The sequence below is a fragment of the Prionailurus viverrinus genome, chromosome B4, assembly GCF_022837055.1.
Source record: "Prionailurus viverrinus isolate Anna chromosome B4, UM_Priviv_1.0, whole genome shotgun sequence".
Taxonomy (NCBI): domain Eukaryota; kingdom Metazoa; phylum Chordata; class Mammalia; order Carnivora; family Felidae; genus Prionailurus; species Prionailurus viverrinus.
The window spans coordinates 21027026-21046563 of record NC_062567.1 but is presented as its reverse complement, the minus strand read 5'-3'; the positions used below and the strand labels follow the sequence as shown (position 1 = coordinate 21046563).

Sequence of the window (19538 nt, the reverse complement as noted above, 5' to 3'; positions counted from 1 at the left end):
GACTGCTACCTTTGATCTAGACTTTAATTTAAAAATATCAAATCAAGGGGTGCCTGGGTGCCTCAGTCAGTTAAGCGGCTGACTTCGGCTCAGGTCATGACCTTATGATTCATGGGTTCATTGGGCTCTGTGCCGAAAGCTTGGGGCCCGAAGCCTGATTCAGATTCTCCCTCTCTTTCTGCCCTCCCCTGCTCATGCCCTGTCTCTGTCTCTCAAAAATAAACAAACATAAAAAAAAATTTTTTAAATGTCAAATCAAGAGTTTCACTTTTCAACTTATAATTGACTTGAACAATCTTGCCTCTGAGGCCGTAAAAACACTAAAATAAATTTATGCCATTAATTATGGAGAACATATGAAAACTATTTACCTTACTATTTTCTAATCTAAGAGATTTGTCATTAATGACATAGAGCTGGTATATATGTGATGCCTTCATTAGCTAGATAGCTGGTTATTCAAAATATACTCTTCAACAGTTCTAAATAAATGGACGTTTATTGAAATACTGACACTTATTCACAAGTTAGAAAATGCTTATTACAGAAAGACATATAATATGCACAAAATATGGATTATATATGTATTTATACGACAGCTTGAAAAGACGGCAGTGAATCTTTCCCTTTTATGTAATACCCATTGGTTTGTTAAGCAGGAAAGCACTTTCAAACCCCATTTACTGATAATAAATAATGACCTACCAGTAAAATGATAGTCTAGGAACTGCATATTTAAGGAGTGTCAATTTTATGATTAACTCATTTAATACTCTGATAATTGAATTTTAGATAGATCAAAATATTTTCTTTTACTTATATGTGAGAGTTGTTCCAAGATCCACTAATCAAAACTGCTTTCTTTACTAGGGTGCCTGGGCGTCTGACTTTGGCTCAGGTCATGATCTTGCAGTTCATAGGTTAGGGCCCTGCATCAGGCTCTTGCCAACAGCTCAGAGCCTGGAGCCTCCTTCATATTCCATGTCTCCCTGTCTCTCTGTCCCTCCCCCACTCATGCTCTCTCTCAAAAAAAACACTTTAAAGAAGTTTTTTTTTAATTGCTTTTTCACTAAAAGCAAACTTACACATATAACAATGGTCTGTTACTATAACATATGAAAAATATAAAGCTACACTATTATTTAATATTAATAAGTAATAGTACAATTATTACATATTATAGCATTTATATTACTAATAAACACAAATAAGATACACTGTTTAATATTATCCCTATATTTTATCAATTTATTTTTAAAATTTTGTCATGAGCTTTTAAAACACTAGTAATACATCAGAACAAACTGAAGAAACTCTCACTTGAGAATCCCTTAATTCAATTTTGGTTTTGTTTATATGATTACACTATTTTTATTCCAAGATGTACACCTTGCTTAAAAGTTTTTTAATTCGGGGCACTTGGGTGGCTCAGTCGGTTAAGTGTCCAACGTCCGCTCAGGTCATGATACACCAGTCTGTGGGTTTGAGCCCCGCATCAGGCTCTGTGCTGACAGCTCGGAGCCTGGAGCCTGCTTCAGATTCTGTGTCTCCCTCTCTCTCTGCTCCTCCCCCGTGCTCGCTCGCACACTCTCTCTCTCTCTCAAAAGTAAATAAATATTAAAAAAAATTAAAAAGAAAAAAGAGTTTTTTAATCCATTGGAGTTTTTAAAAGATTCTTAAAATAATGTATCCTTTCTCCATGTTTTACATTTACATTTTACTTTTTTGCAAGTAATAATTGAATTAGTATTAAAATAGAAACAGCACACAAAGATTTAATCCTCAAACACACTTAGTTCTAAAATTTTGCAATATTAATGTAGTATTTGAACTGCTTCTTCTCCCTTCACTCCCTTGAAAATGGTAGATAAATAGCAGAACCCTCCCCAGAGGCTGAGAGTTTTCAAACATAAGTCTTCTTTACTGATAAACACAATTAAAAAGATTAAAGGCATTAACAGGGGCTGTGGAGAGAAGACGGGACTCTAGAAAACTTTCTCCCTCAGCGATTTTGGCAGTTTATTCACCACTTCCCAAGAGTCACCCAAGATGAGCATGGCCCTCCCAGGCAGACTCACTCAATATAGGAACCCGTTACACAGGTTAATAAGCGAAAATCTGATACTAAACAAAGGTTAGGGATTTTCATAATATTTCTTAGTTTAAAAACAAAATCTAAATATCAATAGTATAGATATATGCTGAGCAACTAAAAGTAAATTTAACAGAAAATTAAGGCCGCAAGCAGTTTCTCTTGACCTCACTGGATTTATTCATTCAATCCTTCATTTACTCATTCATTCATTCACGCCCATGTATTGAGCACCTCCCATGTTCCTTCTCATACAAAAATCTCTCATAAAAATGACACAACTGACGTTTCCTTCTAGTACATTCCTAAACATGGGGCGACAGTGCATGCATGAAAAGGAAAGCCAGAAAGGATTCAATATTACATTTGTCTCTCTCAAAACCATCTGACCTCAGGAGCCATCCAAAATGGTGTTCCCACAGATGTATTCCTACGGTGCCAAGTGCTGGTGAGTTGTGCAGACACACCTGGAAGGAAGAAACAAGACTTACATTCCTGCATTAATTACTCATGCAAAGAGACTCCGGTTGTAATAAATTTGCTTACAAACTAATATTAAAATTCTGTTCCCGTAAAGCTGCCACAGAACTTGAACTTCACATTAAAGTATACTACGTCAGGGGGCGCCTGGGTGGCTCAGTCGGTTGGACATCCGACTTCGGCTCAGGTCATGATCTCGCGGTCCGTGAGTTCGAGCCCCGCGTCGGGCTCTGTGCTGACAGCTCAGAGCCTGGAGCCTGTTTCGGATTCTGTGACTCCCTCTCTCTGACCCTCCCCCGTTCATGCTCTGTCTCTCTCTGTCTCAAAAATAAATAAACGTTAAAAAAAAAATTTGAAGTATCCTACGTCAGGATTTCGTCATAGCCAAAGTCTAGAATGATCCTTATTTTGTATTTCTCGTATCCAAACCTCCCTATTCTTAAAGCCCCATTTCAAGTTTTATTCCTGCATGCTGATATTTAATCTGCTCCTGATCATACTAACCTCAATTTTTTTAAACTTCTACATTTTTAACTACCTGTCTATATTACTTATTGTGGCATGTAATTTGTATCTGAACCGTACGCTTCCCTCCCTCCCTCCTCCTCCCTCTGTCCATTACCAAATTGTGGTGCATTTGAGAATTTTTCTATGGTTGTATGCACATAGTAGGTTACTTGTGAATGTGAATCAAATTATTTTCCATCACACGATCAACTTTGGACAAATCACACCTGTCTAGTTTCAAATTAACGGCATCTATTTAATCCAACACCATGAATAGAATTAGTTGTTTTCCTTTATAGAGATTACAGATGGAAGGACTACAGTGAAGAGGTATAACCAAGTATTTCAGTCATGTCATCTCACTAATTACACCTGTTAGAAATAATCATAATTAACCCCTAAGAAAATTAAGAGCAAAGTCTCTTCTTGCATTTCACACTCCCGCTCCTCATGCAGGCTGTCCAGTGCTCTTCCCTTGACCTGCTCTGAAATTGATGGGTTACACCCACACCATGGGCCTCCACTCCCTGATTTCCCTGTTTTGAAAAGCACCTCTTAGGTGTCACATTTGTTTTAGGCTCTGGCTATTTATAAGCCAACTAGGAGAAAGGCACTGATTAAGATTTAAATTTGGATATATTTGATTCTTCCAAGATGACATCTGACTTTTATCATGAAATTCAAAGGCCATATTCAGCCACATGGGTATTTCAGTGGGGGAAATATACTTAAATATTGGTGGAATATACTTGGGCAGAGGGTAGGCAGTATGTTTCGGTTCCACATGAATTGCATCTCACAATGACCTAACCTATTCCACCACTGTATAAATCCTGTCCCACACAGAATCTTCATCTATGCCCTTCCAATTTTGTCTGTGAAGGGGCGCCTGGGTGGCTCAGTTGGCTAAGTGTTCGACTTCAGCTCAGGTGATGATCTCATAGTTCATGGGTTCGAGCCCCACATCGGGCTCCGTGCTGACAGCTCAGAGTCTGGATCCTGCTTCCGATTCTATGTATCCCACTCTGTCCCTCTCCTACTTGTGCTCCGTCTATCTCAAAAATAAATAAACATTAAAAAATAAATTCAAAAAAATTTTGTCTGTGAAAAAGTTAATTATGTGACAGAAAAAAATATCCTCACTAAATAATTTTTTCAAATTCAAAGGAGATTATCTAATCTGTGCTTGAAGATTCTCCCTTAAATATTTTCTCACAGACTATCTGAAGAAAGAGAATCAACATTTAAGAGCACATTTCTCCAAAATACTCCTTCTACTTCTACCCCTACTCCAAGCATTTGAACCTTCAGAAAAATTAATTAAAAAAATTTTTTTTAATGTGTATTTATTTTTGACAGAGAGAGACAGACAGAGCATGAGTGGGGGAGGGGCAGAGAGAGAGCGAGACACAGAATCTGAAACAGGTTCCAGGCTCTGAGCTGTCAGCACAGAGCCTGACATGGGGCTCGGACCATGAACCGTGAGATCATGACCTGAGCCGAAGTCGGATGTTCAACCGACTGAGCCACCCAGGTGCCCCAGAAAAATTAAATTTAAATCTAAACATTTTAGATTGTCTTCTTCTATGAATTAAAGGTAGAAGTGACTAAACTTGGATTTTATGATAGTATCAGAGTATCGTAATTTATTTATATAAGTGGGAAAAGCAAATGGATTTAAAAATAAATTTAGGGTGCTTGGGTAGCTCAGGAGGTTAAGCATTCAACTCTTCATTTTGGCTCATAATCATGAGATTGAGCCCCACATCAGGCTCGGCACTGAGTGTGGGACTTGCTTAAGATTCTCTTTCTCCGTCTCCCCCACTTGCTCACACACTCTCTCTCAAAAAGAAAAAAAATCAATTTAAAATTGATTCTAAATTTACTAAGATTTATTATAAGGGTATATACTTATTCATTTATTTATTTAAATTTACATTATACTTGATCTTTGGTGAACATTTTTGTCTCAACTTCATAAAGATCATTTAAAAATTCAAATGTCATTTAACTGAAATGTAAAGGGAAAAAAACCCACAACCAAGTAAAAACATCAAAAGTTTTGCTCAGGGCAGGTGAGTGACATTTTAGACTAATCATGATCTTTTTTCCTCTTCATGAATATAAAGAAAAGATTATATTACTAGAGTTGGCATTTTTTAGCAAGTAAGTCATGTCCTGCGGTCTGAATTTATAAGCTTGGATGGTTGGAAAGGACTTTCCATGGAAGGATACTGGAAAAAAGTTTTTTAGGGTGTTATATGTGACCCAAAGCAGTTCCATTCAGACTCTTTTTACTTGGAAGTGTGAATATTTTTTTTTTTTTTTGAAATGTGAATCTTGAGTAGAGTGGACACTCAGGGAGGAGGTAACCAGAGTAGAGTCAACCAATGGCAGGGCTCTAAAACTAGGTCCAGGTGAAGTTCTATTCTTAGGAGTCCAGATGGCCCAGCTTCTTTCTCCCTTGACTTTGTAAGCCCATCAGTGTTGTTGTCAGTATCTTTGCCTGAGTTGGTCAGAGTTAGTTTCTATTGCTTACAACCAAGGAATTCTAACTGATACAAGGCCGAAATGATTTTACAAATAAAGGAGCAAATTAACAAGGGTAATAGTCAATAATGAGTCTATAAAGCCTAAAAGTCATTAGGTTTTACATTAATGTGAATTTATATTACATGTATACATTAATATGAGATAAATATTTTCTAGGACAAATATTTGGCTTCCAAACTCTTTACTCACACATCCCAAAGAATAAGTAAGTTTTGAACAAGCACAATTGATACAGATATAGCTATAGATAGACTATTCTCTATATATTTACTTCTGTTTTTAATTTTTTTTAATCTTTATTTATTTTTGAGAGAGAGAGAGAGAGAAAGAGAGAGACAGAGTATGAGCAGGGGATAAACAGAGAGAGAGGGAGACACAGAATCCAAAGCAGGCTCCAGGCTCTGAGCTGTCAACACAGAGCCAGACACGGGGCTCAAACTCACAAGCTACAAGATCATGACCTGAGCCAAAGTCGGACGCTTAACTGACTAGCCACCCAGGTGACCCATTACTATGTTAATATATGCATTGTGAAACACATAAATGAAGATAATTTTAAAGTATGAGATTAAATAACTGTACTATGAATATTTCATAATTAGATATGAATATTTTTTTCTGTACTACAATGATGTCTTACAAACACCCTGGTATTGACACCCCCTTCAAGGACCACTGGTTAGAGTATGGAGTGCAGGGGTAATGAATTACAATGCTCTTGAGGTCTTACTTATCTATCATTTAGTGGCTTTTAGGATCCTGCAGAAATAATGTTTTACAGCTGGTTCCTATATGGAACTAAGGAAATGTAAAACTGTAAACTGTGTGGAAAGAAAAAAAAATTTAGTCCAGAATGTGAAGAAGGAAAAATAAAAGCGCTCAAATAAGTGAAAAAGGGACAATGCAACTAGGTAGAGTAGGAAGCTTTGTATCTGATAATATTAGATGATTTTTACATTAAAAACAAGACACAACTCAACTATGAAGGAGTGACCAAAGAAGGTATTTACCAAACTCCATGTGTGTGTTAAACATTTATGCAATTGCTAAACTTCAACTTCATTTTACCAACACAACCAAACAGCTTTGGAGCTAGCAGACAACTTAATGGTCATAAAGTCTGTGTTCATTTTCAGGTTAGTAAACTTTGGCTGGAGTAAGTTTCCTGAGGACAAATGGCATTTTCACTTGGTATAAATTCTCACAAGAAAAGTGGCTAGGAAGGTAGAAAAATGCAAAATTCCATTAAAAGCGATTGCCATAAATTACTTTAAAAGGTAACAGGAATCCAAATGATGAGTTTGGGAGCCCTAGGAAGTAAAGACGATTAGGAAAATCATCTTGTCCAGAGAGGGAATAATGGAATAAGTCACCAAAGTAAACGGTTATGTAAGCATCTCAAAGGAGAAGATGCTAAAAGGTGGAAAATTCCAGACAGGTTGGGATAGTGAGAATACGGGAAGAAACAGGAGGCCAGAGAGAGATCAGGGCTGAAAAGAAAACAGACTAGAAGAGAGGACAATAATACACTGAAAGTCAAAGCCACAGGAACATTAAGGTGGTATACATTAATGATTCTTCAGCCCTTTGCTTTGATTATATTGAAATTCTCATGCTATTTTAGGCCCTTCCAACAAGCTTTCCTGAGCTGCTTGATGGTTTGTACAACAACTCTGTCCCCTATTGCATAAGTCCTCTTTCTAGGGAGAAAATTGTGTCAGGAGGTCTCTTAGGGTCTTAGGAAGTCAGAAGAAGCATTAAATATGTGGCTTCCAATGTGGTTTCAACACCAGACAACTTCAGGAAACTTGATTTGCTATAACCAGACAGCAAAATCCTTGACATCTAAAGAGAGCAAAGGGAAAAGCATGAGATTTTGTTGTTGTCTTTGTTAAAAACAATACTACAGGAATGAGAATTGAAATTATAAAAATACAGATTTTTTTCAACAAGAAGGGTCCATAAGATTTATTACACCATCTGATATCCTCATTCTATTGATGAAGTTAAGATTGTATAATGATTAATCTGGCCATGGTATCCACATATTTGGTCAAACATCATTCTGGATGTTTCTGTGAAAGTGTGTTTTGGATGAAATTACCTGTGAGTGAAGCAGATTATCCTCCACATTGTGGATAAGCCTTATTCAATAAGTGAAGGGCCTTAATAGAACCAAGACTGACATTCACTGGGTAAGAAGGACTTCTGCCAGCAGACTACCTTGGACTTAAACTGTAACTTTTCCCTGGGTCTTCAGCCTGCCAGCTTAACATTAGATTCTGTGTTTTTATTTTTTATTTAAAACAATTTTTTTTAATGTTTTATTCATCCTTGAGAGAGAGAGAGAGAGACAGAGCATGAGCGAGGGAGGGGCACAGTGAGAGAGGGACACAGAATCCGAAGCAGGCTCCAGGCTCTGAGCTGTCAGTACAGTGCCTGATGCGGGGCTCGAACTCACAAACCATGAGATCATGACCTGAGTCGAAGCCTGATGCTCTGCTGACTAAGCCCCAGCACCTAGATTTTGGAATCACCAAGCCTCCAGAGTCATATGAACCATTTCCTTAAAATAAGTCAATCTCCTCTTCATCCCCCACCCCACCCATCATATCCTGTTGATTCTGTTTCTCTGGAGAACTCTGACAGAAATTTTGGTACTGAGAGTGGTTCTAAAGGAACAGAATTTTAAAGATGATTTTTCTAACTTGGTTCTGGGGTTTTTGGAATTGGCTTTCTAATCTAGTTAGATTAAAGACATTGATGGCTCTATTTCCAGTAGTAAAGAGCACTGATAGTCCATGGCATGATGTGGCAAATAGAGGTACACAAAATATCAGCATTGGATACTTCTAATCAAACACTTACTTGTAAGAGGCATGGTTCAGGGTGATATCTTTGAACATTTTGTCAAACTAATGAAGAGAATGAAATTGGCTGGTTTCTGTTAATATCGCTGGACAAGATGAAGGGAAAAAAAAAAGAATGAGCTCAGGGATTCAAATTCCCAGCTTCAAGTGCTACACAAATGACCTGAAAGCTTCTACGTCTGCCCTAAAAGAAACCCTTCTCTCTGGTAGATGAAGAGCTTAGATTACTGAAAAACAAACCTAGAATCCCATTATTAAGGGTGTGGGATAATGGTGGAAGGAACATAAACTTGGATAAGGCTGAATTTGTTGATAGATACCCACAATGCAGAGATTTTGCATTTAATAATCGCAGCTTGGGAAAGAAGGGGCTTTACCCGGTCTGGTTGATTGGTTGGCTCAGACACGGGTGAAAAAGTTGCCCTAGTAAATGAACTTGAAATGCCAGAACTACACTGGTTTACTCTAGAGGAAGAGATTCAAAGACTTAGGAAGATTGAAATGTTGGAGAGGATTTTTCATTTAAGACCTACTCACCCAACATGGGAACATCCAGAGGACATGCCTTTCAATGTAACTGTGAGAAATGCATTTTTGATGCAGTCCCAGAATCCTTGAGAGCTCTATTATCACTCTTCTCTGTAGGCTAGAAGTTACAATGGGAATTGATGCCACTGAATTAGGAAAGCTAAATACACTGAGAGGAATTGGATCACACAGTGGTAGGAGCCAAGTGGTAGTCCTCAACTCCAAGGGTAAGGTGGGCAGTTACCATAACAGGCAGCAGAGTCAAAGCAGTAATCAGAAGACTCTGCATTGCAGAGACCTACGGTGTTGCCTAGTTGATATCAGTGTTAGCAAAAGTGAAATAGATGGGAAGACTATGAAATTAATCTGAATAAGCAAAATAGTCCTAAGTCAAGTGAATGTAAGTGTAACTTGAATCATCAAAAACAGACAGTCATGGCTTCTCAATCAACCCCAAGCCTTGAGCTGGTTTTGTAGACCCAGAATCCCTTGAATGAAGGGGAGGTCGCCCCTTGAGAAAGTACCCCAGTACACTACCAAAACTTTGTTAAAAATCTCTGAGCCTTCCCCAAAGGGACTAATGGCTTTTTACTAGGGTGATTTTGCACTGGGGAAAAGGAAATAATCAGACTTTTCTGGGATTGCTAGATGCCACCTCTGAACTGGCACTTATTCCAGGAGACCCCAAATATCACTGTGCTCCACCAGTCAGAATAGGGATTTAATAGACGTCAAGTGAGCAATGAGGTTCAGTTCAGATCCATCTCACAGTGGGCCCAAGCTTTTGTTTTCTCATTATTAATTCAGGAGACTAGGATAAGTCAATGATTATGACTTTTGGGTCACAAATTATTTAGTTTTGTGAAAACTTTATACTTTCTCATCAGGAAATTCATATTCACATTATGTGTTGCATATAGGAATATTAAAAATCTCCTGACATTCTTGTACTTAATATACCAAATGACATTCAAGGTTACCTCCAGCTTTAGCTTTCAGTGAGTCTATAAGATGACACAAGGTAAGTGATTCTGTGCAATCACTACTCCTATCCATACTGATGTGATTTCCTTTGGAAATCTGTCCTCTCTCCAGTCTACCTGGCACTAAATCTTTCCCTTTAATACTCAGCTCATATCTTATAATGGAGATTATGTAGTGCTTTCTCTAAAGACATCAAGACCACACTGCTTACTGCACTCTCCTTGGCTTTGAACATAAAACCATGTACCTAGATCTGCGCAATTTAATTATGTTTGACCTTGCATGTGTGTATATGTATAATACTGGACCTCATTTATAGAGAGTTGAATACAGTTGACCTTGAACATGGGGCCTAGGAGTGCCAACCCCCAACCCTCACAGTTGAAAATATTCATATACTTTTGACTTTCCAAAAACTTTACTAATGGCCCGCTCTTGACTGGAAAATTTACCAATAACATAAACGGTTGATTACCACACATTTTCTGGATCATATATATTATATACTGTATTCATACTACAGAGTAAGGTAGAGAAAAGAAAATGTTATTAAGAAAATCATAAAGAAAATACATTCACAGTACTGTACTGTATTGAAAATAATCCATGTATAAGTGGACCGGTGTTGTTCAAGGGACAACTGTATATAGAATATTCCTCATGTATGGTGCATTATCATCACTGATCTCTTATTTTTTCATTCCCTTTTATCCCCAATCACCTCTCCCATTACCCTGTCTCCTCCCTTCCCCTGCCCTCCTCCCCAATAAAAATCTTTTTGCTTGGAGCTTTTCAGGAATTTAAATATTAGAGCTGCAGACTAAGGCCATGTAATTTTAGTCCAAGTCACATACTCTATAATAAGAAAAACTGAGAGAGAAAAGAGGTGATTCTTAAAAAAAATATAAGGAATTCCTCTTTGATTGACCTAAATTCATCATTCCATGGAAAGACAGACTTGGTACTTTTATTAAAATTTCTACAGCTGCATTGAGGTAATCAGTTTGCTTTTGTGTTGGGTAAATCTCTAGATACAAAGTTTTCTCTATTACCAAATAAAAGCTCTTTCAAAACATCTGAAATCCATTATTTTTTTTAAGTTTATTTTTATTTTTAGAGAGACATAGAGAGCAAGTGGGGGAGGGACAGAGGGAGAGGAAGACAGAGTCCCACATGGGTCTTGAACTCATGAACCACAAGATGATGACCTAAGCGAAAATCAAGAGTCAGACACTTAACTGACTGAGCCACCCAGGTGCCCTTTTCTGAAATCCATTCTTGACTTCATGATAGAATTTCTAGGTTATGCTTCATGTAATTTAACTTCAACAAATTAAAATTCTGACCATCTCTCAGAATATAAGGCAGTGCACATCAATAAGAAACCATATTGTCTAGTATATTTAGAAAATATCTTTGTCCTTCCTTTTCCATAATGCTCTTAAAAGAAAATCTTTCTGTATTCACAGTTACTTGCAAAATGGGAAGGTTCAGGCAGGCTTGCTTAAGACTCTTTCCCTGGTCACGGCTAACAGGATCAAAGAAAGGTATCTGACCCAGCTTGTCCAACTGAGCTTCTTCTCCCACTCCAAATTCCTTTTGACTTGGGGTGCTAAAAGTCCAGGTAGGTTATCTATTCCTATTGGACCCACACGTCATATAGGCTGAGAAGGTTGAGGCTGCTATTTGAGTAAACAGCCTTGATGGGCAACATGAAAACTCCAGAGGCTGGTCTGTAGACAACCACAGAGAACAGAAAGGACAGATTTGGTTTCTCCAGTGACATAGCAAGAGGCAGCAACTGATTGTGGTTCTTGCCTTCCATTCTTCTGTTGGTTTCAGTCCCCCCTGTTCTTCCTATCTATGAGATTGCCTTTTGTATCTTACTCTTTTTTGAAGCTAGTTTGGTTTTCTTGTCCTTACAACTAAAAGACCCTTGACTGAAACATACAACGTAATCTATAATGTTGAAAAGCTTAGTTCAAACGTAATCTATGATGTTGAATAGCTTAATTCAACGTTGAGGGGCTTGGATGGTTCAGTTGGTTGAGTGTCCAACCACAGCTCAGGTCATGCTCTCACTGTTCATGAGTTTGAGCCCCACATTGATTCTTTCCTGTTGGCATGAAGCCCACTTTGGATCCTCTGTCCCCCTCTCTCTGTCCCTCTTCCACTTGCATGTACACACACACTCTCTCTTCCCCCCCCCCCAAAATTAAACAAACATTAAAGAAATTTTAATTAGGGCTCAGTCAGTTAAGCATCTGACTTTTGGTTTTATGATCTCATGGTTTCATGAGTTCGAGCCTTGCACTGGGCTCTATGCTAACAGTGTGGAGCCTGCTTGGGATTCTGTCTCCCTCTCTCTCTCTCTCTGCCCCTCCCCAACTCATGCTGTCTCTCTCCCTCTCAAAATAAATACACTTTTTTTTTTTAAGTGTATTTAGTTTGGAATACTTGAGCCTACAGGATCAGCTGGAAACAGTCCATTTATTCATGGTTCTGATATAGATAATAAAAGAATTACAAATGTCTTTTCTTTCAAATAAATTCTATCTGGGGTGCCTGGGTGGCTCAGTTGGTTAAGCATCAACTTCAGCTCAGGTCATGATCTCACAGCTTGTTAGTTGGAGCCCCACACTGGGCTCTCTGCTCTCAGTGCAGAGTCTACTTTGGATCCTCTGCCCCCCTTTCTCTGCCTCTCCCTGCTCTCTCTCTCAAAAATAAACAAACATTAAATTTTTTTGAATAATAAATTCCATCTGAATGAAATATTAATTTTTAGTATATGTATGAAAATTCTAAAGCTCTGCCAACTTTCAAAAATGGCTCTTCCCCCTAGTTATTTTTCCCATATAGTATTTCATTCTATAAAGCACTAGCTCTCAAATTTTCAAGATTCATAACATCCAACTACCAACACACATGTTTATATACATACACATATATATCTTTAGACATATATATATCTTTACATATATATCTTTACATATATATATATATATATGTACACACACACACACACACACGTACATAAACATCGAGACTCCCATGCTAAATCTCCAGCTCTACTCCATAGTTTAAAAATGTTTTTTGCTATAATTTCAACATTAGAGAAAAGTTGGTAAGAGAAGTTCAAAAAAACTTTTCTCCTGAACCATTTAAAGAATTAAGTAGGCCACATGATGCCCCTCCACACCCAAACAGTTTAGTGATTGCTACAAAGACATTCCCCTACACACCCACTGTACAACTAATAAGATCAGGAAGTTAACACTGATACATTTCTACCATCTAATCTATTTTCCCTATTAAAGATTCATCAATTGTCCCAAATATGTCCATCCCCACAACAAAAGAATCCAGCCCAGGACCATGGGTTGCATTTAGCTGTCATGTCTTAAGTCTCCTTCAATTTGGACTTCTTTAATCTTTGCTTGAATTTTATGACCTTGACACTTTTTTAATGTCAGGCCAGTTACTTTGCAGAATGTTCCTGAATTTGGATTTTCCCTCACAATTATAGTTTTGGCAGGAACATCATGGAAGTGATACTGATGGTTATGACTGCGATCCTACCAGATGGTATGTGATTTTCACTTGTTCCATTACTAGTTGTACTCACTTTGATCAACTGCTTATGTTTTGTCCTGAAAGTGTCTCTTTTTCTTTTGTAATTAAGTATTTTATGAAATCTTTTGGGACTATGTAAATATCCTATTTCTAATCAAAACTTAACACACTAGTTTAGGACCCATTGAAGTTTTGGGATGAATTAATTATTACTATGACGATTTCCAAATGATCATTTAAAAAATTTCACTATCCCTTCTATATTTATTAGTTGCTATTCTTCTGCAAGAAAAGCTTTTGCTTCTTTCCATTCATTTATTTATATATCTAAGTATGCAAGTATGGATTAATTGATTTCTATTTTATTCAATGAGTTACCATCATTACCGTCATTATTATCATTATTTTGATGCTAAAATTTTCCCAGATTTGCTCAGTGAGAATTCCTTCAATTTGGCTTCTGTGTTCTTTTGACATGTTACCATTATTCTTTTAACATTTGCTTCCTTTTGAGCACATTAAGTTCCATGTTCATCTTGTATAGCCATTAAAATCAGTCTTTCTCTAAGAATCCTGGCTTCCTCTTAATTGAGAACTGTATTTAGAAACCAAAAGCTTGATGGGCTTGTTCTTGGTACATCAACGTTTGCAAGCCCTCTTAGTAGAAATACCTAAATAACATGTATACACCTACACACACACACTCGCGCGCGCACACACACACACACACACACACACACACACACACGTCCCACATGCACATTCCATTATATTTATTTTTATATTTGTCTATATATATTGAAAACCATGCTTTCAAAATGATACCTCCAATTCCAATCTAACACTACTGGGTTTAGTTTTCTTCCTTTCCATATTTGTAATTCTTCTCTCTAACAGTAAGAAACCTGGCTCCGCTTGTACACATTATACTTCCTGATGGTATTAATCCCCTTTTATGTAACAATGTCTTGTCTCCATCTCGACCCCTACACAGATGTCTTTCTTACCTAGCTTGGGCTCCGATAACCTGAAGTAGGGTCATCATCATCTCCCTAGACAGATGTTCTCCTTGTCCTACCCAGGGACTCACACTCCTCTCCAACTGAACCCCATTACCACCACCCTCCCAGCATGGATGTCTTTCTCACCACACTCAGGCTCAAACCTCATGCTGAGCTGTACCCTGCTCTCTTGTGCTTGCTCAGTCCCACCTAATGGCTTTTATTCTGAATTTTTTGGGAATAAAGGAAGGAATAAGAGGAACTTCACAGCTTTTAAGTTCAGGTATAACTGCCTCACTTGATGCTAAAAGTGGGTTATGAACAAAAATCACAACTTCTCTTTGACCTACATTACTCACTGGGGATTTGGTCTAAAATTGGGCATGTGGGTAATAAGAGATTGAAAGCCATAAAATATTCTGTCATAAGAACAATGTCTAAATAAATCACAAGAAGTACATTCTGCACTTTTGTATTGAAATGTTAACTATCCTATTAGAAATGAAGCTCCCCAGAGAGAAATCCATTGAAATGAGAACTGAGAACTGCCCTTTACATTTAGTCTCTCCTGCATTTTCTAGTCCACATAAGAACTGCTTTTTCAGACATTAGTTGATTTGCCTAAAGGAGTTTACCTCCTGGGAGATCATATTATTTATTGATTGATTATATACCAGGGACTGCTAATGTATTTCATTAATAATGTTTACAAGCTCCCTTGTCTTTTTACTTTCCAAGGTGTCTAGGGAATTTTTGTAGAAACATATCCATTTAAGGGGCACCTGGGTGGCTCAGTCAGTTAAGCATCTGACTTTGGCTCATTTAAGGGGCACCTGGGTGGCTCAGTCAGTTAAGTGTCCGACTTTGGCTCCGGTCATGATCTTGTGGTGTATGGGTTCGAGCCCCGCGTTGGGCTCTGGGCTGACAACTCAGAGCCTGGAGCCTGCTTTGCATTATGTGTTCCCTCTCTCTCTGCCCCTCCCCTGCTTATGCTCTGTCTCTCTCTCTCTCTCAAAAATAAACATTAAAAAAAAATTAAAAAAAAATCCATTTAACAAAAAAACCAAAGGTTTTTCTTAAAGGCTATATTTATAACTAGCATCAGCAAACTGAATCTTTCTTTTAGTATAATTAAGTAGCTTGATATTTAAAGTAACACCAAATTTACTCTAGCAAAGGGCTACTTTTTTTGGAAACAGAAAGAAGCTATTTTGGGAACTCATATTTCCAGTATTTAGCAACTGTTTTTTTTAAAGTATTTATTTACTATTTATCAAGTACCTACTATGTATATAACACTGAGCTAGGGGCTAAGTAAGAATACTATTTCATGATAATGGTAATAACTCAAATTTTTTAAATTATAAAGTATCTATAATTATACTAAGTAGGTTGCCTGTATCATGCTGTTTATTCTTCACAGCAATCAACCATATGAGGTAGAGCCTGTTATTTCTCATACTTGTAGATGAGCATTTTGATGTCCTTGGAGATTGTAACTGACTTTCTCAAGGTCACACAACTGTATGGAAAAATCCCGCCTCTCATCATTCATTTGACAGTATTTACTGAGCATGTTCAAGGGGCCAGTACCATGCTTGACTCTAGGGACAAAGTGCCAGACCAAAGAGACACCATGTCATCATGAAGCTTATAGCTTAGTAGGAAAGGTAGTCAAATTAAATTATGATTACAATCAAGGGTGACAATTGGTTGTCTAAACAAAGTATGGGTGGTGGGAGGTACTCAGCCAGGCAAACAGAAGTTAGCTAGGCGCAGGAGTGAAGAGAGGTTTCTATGTAGGGAAAGCATCATGTCCGCAACTGGTCACAAAATGTAATCACCCTATACTAAAATACAATTCCTTTTGCTTCTATTATGGCCTCTCCCTGTGTCCCTATCTACTGGCTGGGAGGGCAGTAAAGCTTACTCAGAATTAGTAAACCCATAAAGTCCTTTTAGATAGAGCTCAGTTTCCGTTGGATAAAAGTGCCTGTTCCATCTCTCAGATGGCATTCCTCCTCCTTCCTCCCTCCTGAAGATGGTACCATGTGTACAGGATGAGGGATGGCTTATAAGACCTTGTGGCAAGGAGAAGAGGGAGGGTCTTTGGTGTGTAGGTCTCTGGCCTCTGGGGCCATTTGCCTGTGTGTCTGCCTGGCTGCTAGGTGCCCTACTGGCCTCCCATGCCACCCCCACTGGCATCGGGTGAGCTCATGGTCCACTCTCCTCATACTGGCAGGGCTTCCTGTGGTTCCTCTGAGCAGACGAAGGCTCAGGTTGGCTTTGGCTGGAGCTGAGAACACTCTGAGCTCTGGCTGTGACTCCTAATCAGACCTGGCTCAGGTGATCTGCTCTGTGCCTCACTGCCCAGACTAAGCAACCCCTCTAGGCACTCCCCAGACAGATTCTCAGTGACTTTTGGGTTTCTGGAAACTAAGGGAAGAGTTGGGGAAGCTCAATTTGAGTACTTCCCCTTTGTAATCACTTTACACCTCCATGTGTAAACGACAAGGACATGGCTCAGCTCAGTCTGCAGCAATGGCTTCTCCGTAGCGTGGATGCAAATGGTGGGGAGTGTGCAGGTGAGAGCTTTTATCTGCCCTCATTGTCATCTTCACTTTTTTAAAGCTCATCTCATTCTCCTGGTCTCCTTCTCTGCTTCATCTTTCCACCATCACCCTAGAATTGGAAAGGGTTTCCCTCTTCTTTCTTTTCTCTCTAGTGTGAAACCCTCTAAAGAGAAAATAAAACAATTTACATAGACCTTTCTCAAGAGATATCCTGGGTCCTGCTACAAATTCCTCTTTTTGAATGCTAAAAACTGAATATTACTCCAGTCATTTTCTTGCATTTCCTCTGGAACAAAGCTTAATTTTCCCCCCAGATAGAGAGATGCCTCAGGCAGACTGGAGTGAAGATAATGTTCTTGGACAGGTAAAGAGTAAAAACATGTTAAGATATTTCAACGTACTCAGTCACAAGTGTAAGAGCCCCGACTGAGCAAGAGCGTGGCGCGTTTAAGAAACTGAAAGAAACTGACCTGGATCGTAGGCAACAGCAAGAGAAGGTACCTCATGAAGTACTTACTCTGTGCCAGCACACAGAATCATAAGGCAAAGGCTTACCCAAGGGCTAGTGGAAGCCACTGATGAGCAAGACAGTGCCAGGATCAGCTATGCTTTCTGATAGGGGTCCCTCTGGCTGCAGTGTGGAGAAGGGACAGGAAAGAAGGAAGGAAGGAAGGAAGGAAGGAAGGAAGGAAAGAAGGAAGGAAGGAAGGAAACAAGGAAGGAAAGAAGGAAGGAAGGGAGGGAGAAGAAAGGAAGGAAGCAAGGAAGGAGGGAAGGGAGGGAGAGGAAAGGAAGGAAGGAAGGAAGGAGGAAGGGAGGGAGGGAGGGAGGAAGGAAGAAGGAAGGAAGGAAGGGAGGGAGGGAGGGAGGGAGGGAGAAGGAAGGAAGGAAGGGAGGGAGGGAGGGAGAAGGAAGGAAGGAACGAAGGAACGAAGGAAAAGAGTGGGGGAGGAAGGAAGGAAGACTGGATGCAAGGAATTCAGAAAAGTATAACCGCAGGAGGTCAAGTCGGAGATGATGGCTAGGACAAGAGAGAAGCAAGAAAGATGGAGTCTGGGGATGTAGGTAATAGAAACAGAGCTTTGCGACTAGTTGAAGATGTGAGAGGTAGACAAAGGAAGACTCCGGATGAGCCAAAGGTTTCCGACTTAAGCAACAAAACAGGGCTAGTGACTTTTTCCAAGACAAGGAACTCTTGATAGGAAGCAGACTTCTGGGGATGGATGAGGTGGTGGAGCTCCATTCAGACATTTTGAGGACTGGAAGCCCCCCATGCACAGATCTGCAGAAGCCATAACGAGCTTAATATATATTTTGTGAGGTGAGAAATTCAAATAAAATGTATTCTCAAACACTTTGCTCCCAGTCTCAGCCTTCCCTAAATCTTATTTAAACACTGAATGAGGACATCCTTTTTTGGCTTAATGCTCACCACATCTTACTCCTCTGCCTTTGAGAAGTTTCACCATGCATGCCATCCTCAGGTTTGAATTCATACGAAAATCTACACATCATTTTAGGCAAACTGAATCCACGTCCTCTTACCATGGAGGATAGACACAGAAGAATTCTCTTACATGCAAATAATAGCATTTTAGTATCCAACACTGGGAACACATTGAATAGGCAACTGGCCCTCTTTTCTAATTGCTGCTGAAAGTAAAGTCCATAAGCCAATTAATCTAAAACCAAAGCCCATATTTTGTCAGCTTCCCAACTTATGATTATTTACAAAGATATCGTACAAAAGGCCACCTTATTAATTATATCGGTATATGTTTGAAATCTAGACTACCTTGGAGGGTATCCCAGGAAGTCTGCATTTCTCAAAGCTACTGGTTGACTAAGTTTTTCTTTCATGACCGAAGAGACTGGCTCTTTCTATGGAGCAATGAAAAGGATTTTGTTGTTGTTTTCCACTTCAGGCACAAGTTGTAAACACAAACACAGGGAGAAATATATAGGGTACAGAAGCACAAGGAGAGATACCTTCCCCAGCCAGAGTGAGGGAAAGGGGAGGGGAAGGTGACTGAAGGACACTGAGATGTCCTAGAATAATGTCGCCCACCTTCCCAGGAGCAGTGCACTCGTAGGGATCCAATGATAGGAGGTGTGGAAGGGCACTGTCACACTGGTAAATAACTCCCCAGACAAATGTGGGAGGATCAGCTATGGTGCCTTTGGCTATGACACAGAAACCCATTTGGCTGAGTAAATATGGAAATTTATTATCTCACATGACAAAAGGTCCTTTGATGGGGCAGGCTCCAGAATCTGTTGATTTAGTGGCTCAATTATATCAAGGACTCTCATTCTTCCCATCTCTCAGCTCTGCCTTTTCCAGGGTGGCTTTCCACTTGGGATGGAGCACCTCAGG

The 19538-nt window shown here is 39.0% G+C and overlaps 1 protein-coding gene across 5 annotated transcripts in view; it reads right to left on the bottom strand.

Annotated features, from left to right (window-relative positions):
• MYO3A (myosin IIIA) overlaps positions 1-19538 on the bottom strand; it is a 245290-nt gene that overhangs the window by 180628 nt on the left and 45124 nt on the right. For all 5 annotated transcript variants that reach the window (XR_007154139.1, XM_047867899.1, XM_047867900.1 and 2 more), the window contains exon 6: positions 2483-2559. Coding sequence is in view for 4 of the 5 variants with exons in the window: in XM_047867899.1 (XP_047723855.1) it covers positions 2483-2559 (77 nt within the window). In the remaining variant the exon portion in view is untranslated. The remainder of the gene's footprint in view (positions 1-2482; positions 2560-19538) is intronic.